Source organism: Geotrypetes seraphini, chromosome 11 (genome assembly GCF_902459505.1).
Source record: "Geotrypetes seraphini chromosome 11, aGeoSer1.1, whole genome shotgun sequence".
Classification (NCBI taxonomy): domain Eukaryota; kingdom Metazoa; phylum Chordata; class Amphibia; order Gymnophiona; family Dermophiidae; genus Geotrypetes; species Geotrypetes seraphini.
Window position 1 is genome coordinate 119,969,145 of NC_047094.1, and position 13,187 is coordinate 119,982,331.

The following is a 13,187-nucleotide window of genomic DNA, read 5'->3' on the forward strand; positions in this document are numbered from 1 at the left end:
ATACTTGGATCACATAAAAATGGCCATACTGGGTCTATCAAGCCCAGTATCCTGTTTCCAACAGTGGCCAACCCAGGTCACAAGTACCTGGTAGAAACCCAAAGAGTAGCAACATTCCAGAGCTGAGATTGTGATGTCATAATGCCTCATTCCACCAATGCCTAAGAGCCATCCTCAGCAGTGATGTCACAATGGCTCGATTGTCCTATACTTGGCTCACATAAGACGAAAAGAGCTGCCACTCTGGGACAGATTGAAGGTGTGGCTCACTGGTAGAGCTGTGGCCTCTGCACTCAGAGGTTGTGAGATCAAATCCCAGTGGTGCTCCTTGTGACCCTGGGCAAGTCACTTAATCCTCCAGTGCCCACCGCTTTGAATGCCAAAGCCACAAAAAGGCAGCATCCATGTCCCTATGCCCACTCTTCCATCCATGCCTTGCCCCCTGACCAAAAAGCATTTAATGCCTGGTTTTTGCACACTAACTATAAAAATACCGCAAAGCCATTAAATGTGACTCTGTTAATCTCTGTAAACCGGGTGTTAAGTTCTTAATGAGATTTAATAAACGGGCCCCTTAATTATAAATACCTGGAATCTAGCCACTTCCTTTAAGTTAGAAGATCTAGCATTAGGTAGCTACATGCTTCAACACTGAGAGCTCCTTTAACGAAGCCGCGTCAGCAGCTTTATCGCACGTGACTTTTTAATCACGTGCTAACCCCCGCGCTAGCTGAAAAACTACCGCCTGCTCAAGAGGAGGCGTGGCTAGCGTGGCCGGCGGTTTAACGCGGCTTCGTAAAAAGAGCCCTGAGTTACGAGGGTGGTTTGAAAAGTACATTAAACCAAAAGCAAGTCGAACTCCGTTGTCTCCATCGAGGGCTATACGCCTTAGTCCAGAGAGTTGCCGGTTTTTTCATATCGCAGGAAAAATAGCTTCCGAAAAAAACTGGAATCTTGCTGGACTAAAGAGCAACCATTCCCCCACCCCCCTCCCGATTTTCAGTTGTACGGCACGGCCACATCCAAACGCCGGTACTGCGCAATTCCCTCTCTCCCTCCCCCTCCCCTCCGACCCTAAGCTCCAGGACTGTGTTGCAGTGTCTGGTTTAAAAAAAAAAAAAAAACTCGGAACGTGGTTCTGACCTGCCATTTGTCCCCGTTGCTGTTGGGCATCGGCTCCGAGGCCTTCACGCCGAAATCTCTTCTGCCACTTTGAAACAGCCCACCTGAGAATTTTGACACACATCATGCTTTAAATTCAATATCCCTCATTAATATTGCATGGTTGCAAAGCGTTAAGGGTAATGTCAGGGAGAGGAACGTCTGATGGTGAGTGAGAATAGTAAAGAGACGCTGTGGCTTCTGAAGTAATCGGATTTGACATGCAGCTGCACCATTTACTAACTAGTTCTCCACATCGGAATACTTCTGATTCTTGTCATTTTGTGTTTGCTGTAAGAATGGCGTTCTCCTGGAATATAACTTGGGGCCAGGCAGCTATGGTGTGCACGACAGAATGACACGGGGACAAATTTGTCCCCATCCATGCAGGAACTCAATTTGCCTGTCCCGTCCCCGCGAGTTATGTCGCTGTCCCTGCCCCATTCCTGTAAGCTCTGCCTTAACTGCACAAGCCTCGAACACATGATTTTCAAGTGTTTGAGGCTTGTACAGATGAGGACGGAGCTTAGGCATTGGTGGAATGAGGCACTATGACATCACAATCTGAGCTCTAGAATATTGCTACTTATGATTTTAAAGGGTTTGAGGCTTGTGCAGATGAGGACGGAGCTTAGGCATTGGTGGAATGAGGCATTATGACATCACAATCTGAGCTCTAGAATGTTGCTACTTAGGATTTTAAAGGGTTTGAGGCTTGTACAGATGAGGACGGAGCTTAGGCATTGGTGGAATGAGGCACTATGACATCACAATCTGAGCTCTAGAATATTGCTACTTATGATTTTAAAGGGTTTGAGGCTTGTGCAGATGAGGACGGAGCTTAGGCATTGGTGGAATGAGGCATTATGACATCACAATCTGAGCTCTAGAATGTTGCTACTTAGGATTTTAAAGGGTTTGAGGCTTGTACAGATGAGAACGGAGCTTAGGCATTGGTGGAATGAGGCACTATGACATCACAATCTGAGCTCTAGAATATTGCTACTTATGATTTTAAAGGGTTTGAGGCTTGTACAGATGAGAACGGAGCTTAGGCATTGGTGGAATGAGGCACTATGACATCACAATCTGAGCTCTAGAATATTGCTACTTATGATTTTAAAAGGTTTGAGGCTTGTGCAGATGAGGATGGAGCTTAGGCATTGGTGGAGTGAGGCACTATGACATCACAGTCTGAGCTCTAGAATGTTGCTACGTAGGATTTGAAACCATTTGAGGCTTGTGCAGATGAGGACGGAGCTTAGGCATTGGTGCAATGAGGCATTATGACATCACAATCTGAGTTTTAGAATGTTGCTACTTATGATTTTCAAGTGTTTGAGGCTTGTGCAGATGAGGACGGAGCTTAGGCATTGGTGGAATGAGGCATTATGACATCACAATCTGAGCTCTAGAATGTTGCTACTTAGGATTTTAAAGCATTTGAGGCTTATGCAGATGAGGACGGAGCTTGCAGGAACGGGGCAGGGACAGGAAAAGAACATGCGGGGACGGGAAAATGAGTTCCCGCGGGGACGGGGAAAAATTTGTCCCCGTGTCATTCTCTAGTGTGCACCTCATAATGTACCCACTGAGCTTGCCTCCTAGACTATACTGGCACAAAGCAGATATGGATATCATGACTGATCGCAGCCTTCCATCCTATCATTTCACCCTTAGACAATGATATCATGTCATGTTCTGAAGCACGCAACAGGAGAGCGGCAATCCGAAGCAGAGGAGATGAAGCTATGCAAAAAGAGCGCAATGGACCTCCAAGAATGGGATGACAGTCAAACTTTATTGAAGAACCCGTTATGCGCCGTGTTTCTGTGGACCGCTATTGTTAGAGGGTCTATTAAAAACAATAAGAATTTATATATTTCTCTACAAACTAACGAAGCTTATAAAACAATATTTTAAATATTTAAATTAAAATGCACGTGGACAGAACCCCCCCCACAATCAAATAACCATATACATCCCCCCCAAAAAAAAGCACAAAAGAGGTTTCTAGCATCGGCTGGTGCACTGAATTCTTTGCGCTGCTCTGACACGCAAAGCAGCTCTATGACCATCAGAGCAGCGCCAGCTGGCGCTAAAAATCTTTTCTACGCTTTTGTATAAGGGGAGGGGGGGGTTAGATAAATATCAAGATAAATGTAAATTTGAATAAAATGACATCATGATCATTAATCTAAATCTTATTATTTTTTCTGTCCACATGAATTTCATTTTTAACTACTGTTTCATAAACTTCATAAGTTTGTCCGTGTATCTATCTATCTATAAATTCTTATTGGTTTTAATAGAACCCTAACACAGATTTTCCCATATTCTTCCAGATTTTCGAGGGTCTGTTTTGATTTGCTCCCCATATTCATCTTTAATGTGCTCAGGTTATGAACATTAGAACTTTCTAATGCACTCAGATCAGTTGAAAATATGTTGGTTTTTAGGTTTACATGCATTAACATTTTTAAGCTGTCTAAATGAACTGAATCTAATTAATTCACATCCCTACTCTTTTTTTCTCCGTCTTTAGAGGCCCCTATAGCTAATTTTTTTGGTCTTTTTCCATCTCTTCCCTTCTTTCTTTTCCTTATACCAGTCAGACAATTGCCTTTGGATCTTCCTCACTTCCTGCTTTGGTCTCCCTCTGAGTATGTACCACTTACCTCTCCCCTTTCTGCTGTCTCCCTCCACATAGCTTCTGCATCGGCTCATTCTTGGCACATAATTAATCCTTAAGAAACAGACGGCCTGGTGGGATAAGACAGCAAGACAGGCTTGCTGCTCAGGCACCACCTGCATGGCTGTTTTGCTGCCTCGAGTATTAAAAAGCGCACTCGAAAGGATAAATACAAAGGTACAGACCCGTAGGGCACTGGGGGCGGGAGAAAGCAAAAGAAATGGCCTTCACTGCTACTGACGGTCACATAAGCAGAAGGTGAACAAAGCACAAAGAATTTGAAAAGGAATTGCAAGATAGCAAACACTTGGCATTCATTTTCCAAATTTCAACTTCACGCTTTTCCTCAGGGTGTAGAATGCTGAAGCTTTTTCTGCAGAAACGAAACTCATTCACATACAAACTTTGTTCTCTTGTAGGATTCTCTTGTACAATTCAGTATTTGCGAAGTCATAATCTAGTAAATTGGTAAAAAATCACATACATTAATTGTTATTTTCTAGAAGCTGTCAAACAAGGCAGAGTTAATTCTTGGGATGAATCGAGTAGATTCATCATCATCAAAATTTGCAGAAACCCAGTGGGAATTAGTTCCCCCCCCCCAATTTTGGCGAACAGAAGATCAGTGGAATACTGTCAGGTTCTGAACAAAATCTGCTGTGCAAAGTTCCAGTAGCTTATGGAATGAGTCGGACCCCCTTGCAGCATGTGAAGCCCCTTATAGAACCAATGACTGATTAGAGAAGTGTCAGTTCCATGCAATTATTCTGTGAATTGGGTGCAAGGAAGCCGGACAGAGTGATAACAGAAAAAAAGCACCAGAACGACATTGATCATAGAGGTGTCAGTCCCAAGCAATTACTCTGCGAATTGTGTGGAGAAAGAAGATCCTCATGCACCCAAAAAAAAAATGCAGTCTGAGACCAAAAAAATGTAACAGGATGCTAAAGAAATGCTTCCCACTGTATCAGATGCCACAGGCCTAGTTAAAAGGTATTTTCAAGCAGACCTGGATAGGTTGTGTACAGACATTATATCTTACAAACTCCAGAAGGAATCACTTTTTGGAATGAAATGTACTTCAGCGAGCGTTAGTAAATTTGAGATTCAGATCTTGCTCCACATATCCTGGCTTAGGAGTGAGGGTTATTACGGTCATGGTATGTGCAAAATTAATGACAAAAAAAATAATCTTTCTGTGACTACTAAATTCACAACAGTTCTAAATCAGTTCTCAATAGCCGTCTTACCGTAAAGAATTTTCAAATATGTATTATTTTTAGCAAGATAGAATGTTCAAATGTGGACATTTTTTTTTTTTTTATATAGAAATACGAGAGGGTTTCAGTATTGGGGACTCTCTCAAATACGAGTCCACTCAAAACATCATTTAACCTCTCTGTTTTTCACCTTTTTCTCCAAAAATATGTTGTGATATTCCTTTCCAATAAATGATAGAATCGCATTAATCGCTTATAAATAAGGAAAGAGCCATCCACAAAATAATCAAGAGTCCCAAAAATCATCTAAAATATCTCAAGTAAAAAAAAGCCGAGAATAAATCAAAACGTAGCTCAAATAATCTAGCATGAGTGAAAATTCTGCCCAAAAGAGTCCTGTTCCGATTCTTCGTCAGGGGCTGGAAACTCCATTAGCAAACACTCTCCTCTAGCAGGCGTTCTCCAAGGACAGCAGGACACAAGTCCCCGTATAGCATGGGCGACATTATCTCCAGCTTTGCACAGCGTGACAAATCCCAGTGTTGATTTTGAGACCAAATTGGTCCCTTCCATTTGTATTCCATGTTGTACTGGAAAACTCTTAAATATCTGCAAATAATCCATCTAGAAAATAATGGTACACGACTCAGATTTTTATTAGCTGTTCCCCAATACTTAGGATCTATCTGCCTGACATTAAGCACTATTTAGCCAACCAGGAACAGAAAATACCGGTCAGTATTCAGCCGGTGTCAGTCAGCATTTTTTTTTTTTTAATGCGGTGACTCTGGAAGCAGAATTAGATTCAGATATTAAATACCAGACCACGTCCGGACGCTGGCATTGACTATCTAGTTTGGATGGGCTAAGGTTACCAGGCATCTAGATGGGCTTTCAAAACCTGGCACTTTGTACAGGTTTTGTAAACCATTGAGCTCAGGGCATCCTCGCATGCGTGAATGCAACGCGATGATGTCATATGCATGCAAAAGTGGCATGAGGTGGCCTAAAATGCCTATGTAGGCATGAGCTCAGAACGGGTTACAGGTTGAGCAGCAGCGCTAAGGCCCAGATTATACGGCGCCGATATTGTCGGCTGCCTAAAAAGCGGCCGCTGATCGCAGTCACGCAATGGTGCCCTATAGAGAATCGTGCCTCCGGGAGAGATTTGCACCAGAAATGTAGGCCTGAAAACCCTGGCCTACGTTTCTGGTGTCAATCTTTCATGGAGCTTCGATTCTCTAGAGGGCACCATCGCGTGACTGCGATCAGCGGCTGCTTTTTAGGCAGCCGACAATGTCGGCGCCCTATAGAGAACCTGGGCCTTAGCGCTGCTATTCAAGGACGCTTCTCAGGAAGTGCTGCTCAACCTGTAACCTTCAATCTGTAACCCATTCTGAGCTTGTTGGGGAGAATTAAATAAATACGGTGGACAACTGACCTCAAGCGATTTAAGCTTAAATCTCTTTTAATATTGACCCAATAATTTTTTCGGAACTCCTAAACAAAATTTTGGTGAATTCATAGATAAAGAGTAGTGTACTCTCATTTGTATGGCCCCTAATTAGTTTGAGGGATAGGAAAATCTTTAAATATCACTGTGAAATACAATTAGAGAGTATATCGTTTCAATCTTGCCTTAGCAGTCTGACAACAAGTCATCATTTCAGGTTTCCCGCTGAAATATATCTTATTGGGACGTCCAATGCAACCAGCTTATCAGATATTCCTGTCCCATTAGCTGGCATTTGTGCTTTTCAGATGCCTGCATTTATATAACATAGCCAAAATTTCAGAACTGTACCTACAGAGATGACAGAATCTCCATTCCAACTATTAAAGATGCCAAGCGAACTGAAAGAATTCCAGAAATTGCATCATGCCTCTGCCTACATCACAGGTTCCGCACTTTCGTATTTTCACGGGAAACCTATGTTTAGCTATGCTTTCAAGATTAATTTCTATTACCCTCCATTTGTTTTTTCCCTAAATGTATCTCTATTTTCTTTACAGATTGTAGTTCACCCTTCTTTCCTTTTGCACTGGTAATTATTTGTACGTATACACTGTATGTTTATTTGTATACTAGTATTTTAGCCCGTTACATTAACGGATGGTAGAATATATGTCTGTGTGTCTTTATTTCTGTCTCTCTCTCCCTCCCGCTGTCTGTCTCTCTCCCTGGCCTCCTTTGTCTGTCTGTCTTTCTGTGTCTCTCCCTGCCCCTGTGTCTTTCTTCTTTTCTTTCTATCTATCTGTCTCTCTCCCTGCCTCCTATGCAGCAGCATTTCTCTCCCACCACTTCCCTGTGCAGCAGCCACAGCAGCATTCCCTCCCCCCACACCACTTCCCTGTGCACCAGCAGCGTTTCCCCTACCCCCCCATTCCCTTCCTGCGGTCTGGCTGGCTCCCTTAGTCTCTTCCCCCCCACTCTTCCCGCGGTCCCGACAAACCTTTGGATTCCAGCAGCATCTGCAGAATTCTACACACGCTGCTTTGGGGCCTTCTACTGCCCAGCAAATCAGGGCAGTAGAAGGCCCCGAAGCAGCGTGTGTAGAGTGCTGCAGACGCTGCTTGAATCGGAAGGTTTCAGGACCCGCAGCCCTTGCCGGACCCGAAGCGAGCTGTGGGGTTTTTTGGGGTTTTATCCTTCAGACGGCAAGAGCCGCCGTGGCCGACAGGCTCCGCGTTGCTGCGCGCATGTGCACTCCTGCCTGTGGGTCCCTACAGGGCACGTAAAATGGGAGCACGCTGGTGGGAGTGCGCATGCGCGCTTAGGGCTTTATTATATTAGAGACAGTTGTTTTATTGCTTGTTTCCCAATTTTAAATTGTCATACGCGTTGAAGTATTTGACATTGCGTGTGCAACAAATTTTTAATAAACTTGAAACTTGAACTTGAAGCTTGAAAGGGTTGGGGCGGGAGAAGTGGTAAGAGAGTGCGTCGTAGAATGTCATGGGGAAAATGTGTCGCCAAACAGAGTTATTACGTGGAAAAGTGACGTAATTTGGCTTTTGAGATATTTAATAAATAGTGTTTAAAAAAATGAGTGCAGACATTTTTTTGAAGATCCCTCGTAGTTTGATGGTCAGGACTCCTAATGACTAGAACTGATGTCGACAGAGTATGCTGAAAGTCTTTCAGAAATTGTTAGACAGGCTGTGACGAATTTGGGTTTTCCAGTGATTCTGAAATACTACCATAATTTAACTTGGGTTGACCTGGACATCTCAATTCCAATTTATACATTCTTTCTAAAAACAAACAAACCCAAAACAACTGCTTTCATGGTGCATGGTCTTCATCTTAACACGCATAGGGACAGACTTAGAGATCTCAATAAATAAATGCGAGAGGCCAAAGAAATTTGGCCTTGACATAAAGCTAATGTGGAATGGATTATAGAGGAGACCCAAGTGGGCATTATAAACAGCTGTTCCAAAAGCCCACCGAGATCTCTCCCTCAGATGTGAAAGCAACAAATGAAGAATAGAAGGACCTGGGAAAAGACCACTGATGTTGATTGAAACAACTGATCCCCGATTTGCCCAACTTCTTACTCTGAGAGCAAAGAAACTGAGAAAAATGAAGGAAGGTAAAGAGATCAAACCGGCTCCAAGCCCATATGACAAAGTTACGACTCTCTTATTTTGGTCACACCATCAGAAGAGAGAGATCACTGGAGAAGGATATCATGTTTGAGAAGATCGAAGGAACCAGGAGAAGAGGGTGACCTGCAATCAGATGGCTGGACACATTGAAACCAAAACAAAGAAATTGACCCTGGGAGATCCACAGAGAAGAAAGGCCAAGAAAAACCAAAAGAAACACTGTGGATTGACCAGGACCTTAAGGTTTTTATGTGGATTGTTACGTTGACTTTTGGAACTTTTAAACCTTCAATAAAGTCCATTTCAGGAACATCGTCACTCCACAGTTTTTCTTTGGGTTTTCTTGGACACGTTGAAAACAACCATGGGGATGACGCTGGAGGACCATTCCGGTCTAGCACAAAAACAATTTCTTTTTAGATCCACAATTCATCAAGTCACTAGGACTTGAACACAAGTTGATGGCACCTAACACCAACAAAGACCGTATGGCCTATCCCATCTGCCCTGCCGTGTCATCTACTGTCCCCTTCCTCTCCCTTAGAGATCCTATGTACTTATCCCAAGCTTTCTTATTTTCAGATATAGTTTTTGTCTCCACCACCTCCAGAATTTACCACCCTTTCAGTGAAGAGCTATTTCCTTAGGCCCTGTTTTGTAAGCAGAACCAGAAGATAGGTGGCAATAGGTGCCCTACTGCCGCCTAACTTAATTGGTTTAATTGCCTTTAAGTGGTAATTGACTGCGTTGTTTAAAAGCAATTAAAATTTCTGGTGCCAGAATCTGATCTAAGTAAGCTCCTACTGGCACCTAAATTGGATGGAGGTGTGGTTAATACCAGAAATGACCTTAGGCAGCTGTAGATGCCTCCTTAGACATGATTCAGGTCTAGGGTTACCAGATTTTACTTTGTCCGGGTTTAGAAAAGCTGGTGAGATCGGGGCCGGGGCTGGAGTTGAAGGGGGGGAGGGGGCAGACCCAGAGGCAGAATAGGGCAGGGTCATGCATCCTCTTTTACCAGATGGAAATTCTGGTAACCCTACTTTGGGGACAATGGGATAGAAAGCGAATTAAATACATATTGTTACCAGACGCTTACGAGGAAATTTTTAAAAAGAAAGTGCTTCCTAGCTCTAAAATATTAGGCTTCAGTTGTAGGAAGGCCTTTCGCCTCCTTGAGTAGGTCTAGAAACATCTGTTGTAGCTATAGACGAACCTGTGGATTAGGGTTACCATATGTAGCGAAGTAAAAATCTGTCCACACCCCTAGGACCGCACAGTTCCGCCCCAGCCCCGCCCTCAGATGGCATCACTGCGTTGCATCCGCTCAGACACCCCTCCCCGACGGGATTTTTTTTGGGAAGCTTTTCCAAACCCGGTTTTGAAAAGCCGTCCGGACCCCTGGACAAGTCCTCAAAAGGAGAACTTGTCTGGGGAAATTCGGACGTCTGGATCATATGACATATTGGGCCTAGTCAGGATCCAGAAGGCAGCCCCACCTGTTTTTGAACAAGAAACATAACTTATATCCTGTCTCACCTGCCTCCATTGCCAGGACAGTGAGGTTGTGCCATCCAGCTGTCTCTCGATCCAAAGCCTTCCCTATGGTGAGAGCTCCAGTTTTGGCATCAATGTCAAAGATTCTTTCCTGGTCAGTTTTGCGGTCAATAGCATACCTAGGCAGCAAAATAAAGCATGAAAGAGAAATGTCATACAGGGCTCCTTTTATGAAGCTGCATTAGTTTCCAAGTTTATCATATAATTTGATTAATCGCCTATTCCAAGTTCTAGGCGATGTACAATTTCTTAAATAATCAAATATAGTTAACAAATCAAACATACATAAATCATATCAAATAAAAATAACGAATACAAACATTCCTATACAAAGTTTAAATCAATCAAATTAAGTAACCTATAGATACAATATCAACACAAAAGGGAAAATTATTAATGGATTACAATCAACATTTAATTCAAATATATTTAAGGCAAAAACATTAGGAGGGGAAACAAACAGTGCTAAAGTGGTTTGCGTTAGTTATGCCATCTGCATGTGCTAAGCATGCACTATTTATTTAAAAAAATAATTTGGGGGGAGGGGTGTGTTAAGAGGCAAAGAATGGTCACGGAAACGCTATTCAGCTAGCGCTGACATTAGTGTATGCTAATACTGACAACACAGGAGTTCTTGGTGCTTCCTAAATAGCCATTAAAAAAAAAAAAAATGACTGAATGCTAATGGTAGTTAGAAAAAGGGACTGGGGCTTGTATACCGCCTTTTTATAATTTTACAACCACACCCAGAAGTGGTTTACAGACAGGTACTTCAAACATTTTCCCAATCAGCACATGGCCATATATAGAATAGCCCGAGACCCCCGTGTCGATGGGCGTAAGATAACACGGGGCTGGCAGGCCTGCGTGTTGCCCATCGGCTGGGGCGGTCGGAGGGGCGGTGAGTTTTGAGGGGCGGTACGATTGGCTGGGTAGGCAGGAGAATTTAAAATTGATTGGAGGTAGTAGGAGCGCGCGGTGGGGGTGGGGGGGGTGAATTGATAAAAGGCAAGACTGTGGAGGACTCAACCGTCGTGGGTCCTCCTGAGCCGGTTTTTTCCCTCCCACCCACCCCATGTTTTTCCGGTAGTTGGGAGTAGCTCGGGGGCGGATCTCCCGAGCTACTGGGTCATTGGGGCTCATCCGGTGATGAGCGGTGGGCCGGCGGGGTGCCGTGCCTGGTGGGTCAGGTGACCCGGATAATGGGGCATGAGGGACATGCCACCCCTCTGACCCTTGCTGGGGTGGCAGGGTCGAGGGCAATGAAGTCTATGGGTAGCTCGGGAGGAGCTCTGGGAGTTTATGTTAACTATGTTATAATTGAAATTATATTATGCTATGTGTTATGATTAATAAATTGAGCTGCGGCTAATTACCAACAATTGTAGTCAGAGTGTTTTTTGGGGTAATGCTTGGGGAGTATGGGGAGGGAGAGTCAAGGTGTTGGGGTTATAGGGCAACAGTGGACGTGTCCAGATCCCGCTGTTATCAACAACAACAACAACAAAAAAAGCCCTTTTTGGCAGCCATGCTAAAAATGAGCTCACTGTGCAAAAAGTCTCACATAAAGTCCATTTTTTTTAGTGCAGCTTAGTAAAGGGCCCCGTAAGCAACGCTGAGCAAATGAATATTAAATCCAGATATGACTAGCTTGGTTAGAAACATGACGGCAGATAAAGTCTGCCATCCGCAGCATCCACCGTCTCCTCCTCTCCCTATAGGCCAAATCTCTTTACACCCGCTTTATGAGGTCATAGAGCATTACGGTTATAAATTAACGGTTGCATTGTGAGGTCGTAGAGCTTTATGGTTATTGAAATAGCTGAAGCGAACCAGGGCTGCTGTTGAGTCCGGCTCTACGAGGCCTTTGGTGAAGGTGTGCAGTGGAGTTTCATTGAGACCAATGACTGCGATAAAATCCACTTTGCGTGATATGAGAATAGAAATTCTGAGGTCTCTTTTTCTCCACTTTTTTGATTGTGTGGAAGCCTTGACGTAGGGATTTCTATTGTTTAATGATTTTGTGCACTTATTTGTTTTATATACGGTATAGTTCTGACAAGTTTCTTTCTAGAAACATGATGGCAGATAAGGGCCAAATGGCCCATCCAGTCTGCAGCGTCCACTATCCCCTCCTCGCCCTACAGGCTACGATTCTTTACACCTGCATTGTGAGGTCATAGAGCTTTATGGTTCTAGAAACATAAAAATAACAACTTCACTCGATCAAAATAAGTAATCGTACTCAAACTCCCGATCTGAGCCAACAATGAAACTAAGGAGTGGAACAGGCATGTGCATAGAGACAAAGACTTAATTCCTCAAGTGCCCAAGGTTAACAGCCAGAACTAATCATGGCTGTTAAACCTGCCACTGGGCTATCATCAGATACTGTCTTATTTTCTCTATATGCCTTTTTTTTGTTTGTTTTTTATAAATACTTTATACTGCTATGATTTGATAATAAATTAATATTTGCTCTGGTTTTATGCTGTAAACGTGTGGAACTTAACTCGGGTGAGCGACCGCCCGACGAACTTCCCACACTTCATTCCCAGATGGAAGATCTCCGTTTCGCTCTTGTTAAGTTGGTAAGAGCTTCTTCGGAACAGCATATGATTTAGCTTCAGTATGAGCTTTGGTCCGTAGCTGTACTCCCCACTAACTTATCAGAAAGGAAATGACCATAAACATAAACACAAACACATGATGGAAGATAAAGACCAAATGGCTCATCCAGTCTGCCCATCCGCAGCATCCAGTATCTCCTCCTCTCCCCAAGAGATCCCATGTGCCTGTCCCACGCTTTCTTGAATTCAGATAGTCTTTGTCTCCACCACCTCTACCTTGAGACAATTCCATGCATCTACCGCCCTTATAAAGCAAAACATTCAGTAACCCCATTTAGATAACATTCAAAGCCCTACTTCCTCACTAACCACCTC

The 13,187-nt window shown here is 43.5% G+C and overlaps 1 protein-coding gene across 6 annotated transcripts in view; it reads right to left on the reverse strand.

Annotated features, from left to right (window-relative positions):
* Positions 1–13,187, reverse strand: part of CDH22 (cadherin 22) — a 393,963-nt gene that overhangs the window by 58,582 nt on the left and 322,194 nt on the right. For all 6 annotated transcript variants that reach the window (XR_004536472.1, XM_033914508.1, XM_033914507.1 and 3 more), the window contains one exon: positions 10,225–10,361. Coding sequence is in view for 5 of the 6 variants with exons in the window: in XM_033914508.1 (XP_033770399.1) it covers positions 10,225–10,361 (137 nt within the window). In the remaining variant the exon portion in view is untranslated. The remainder of the gene's footprint in view (positions 1–10,224; positions 10,362–13,187) is intronic.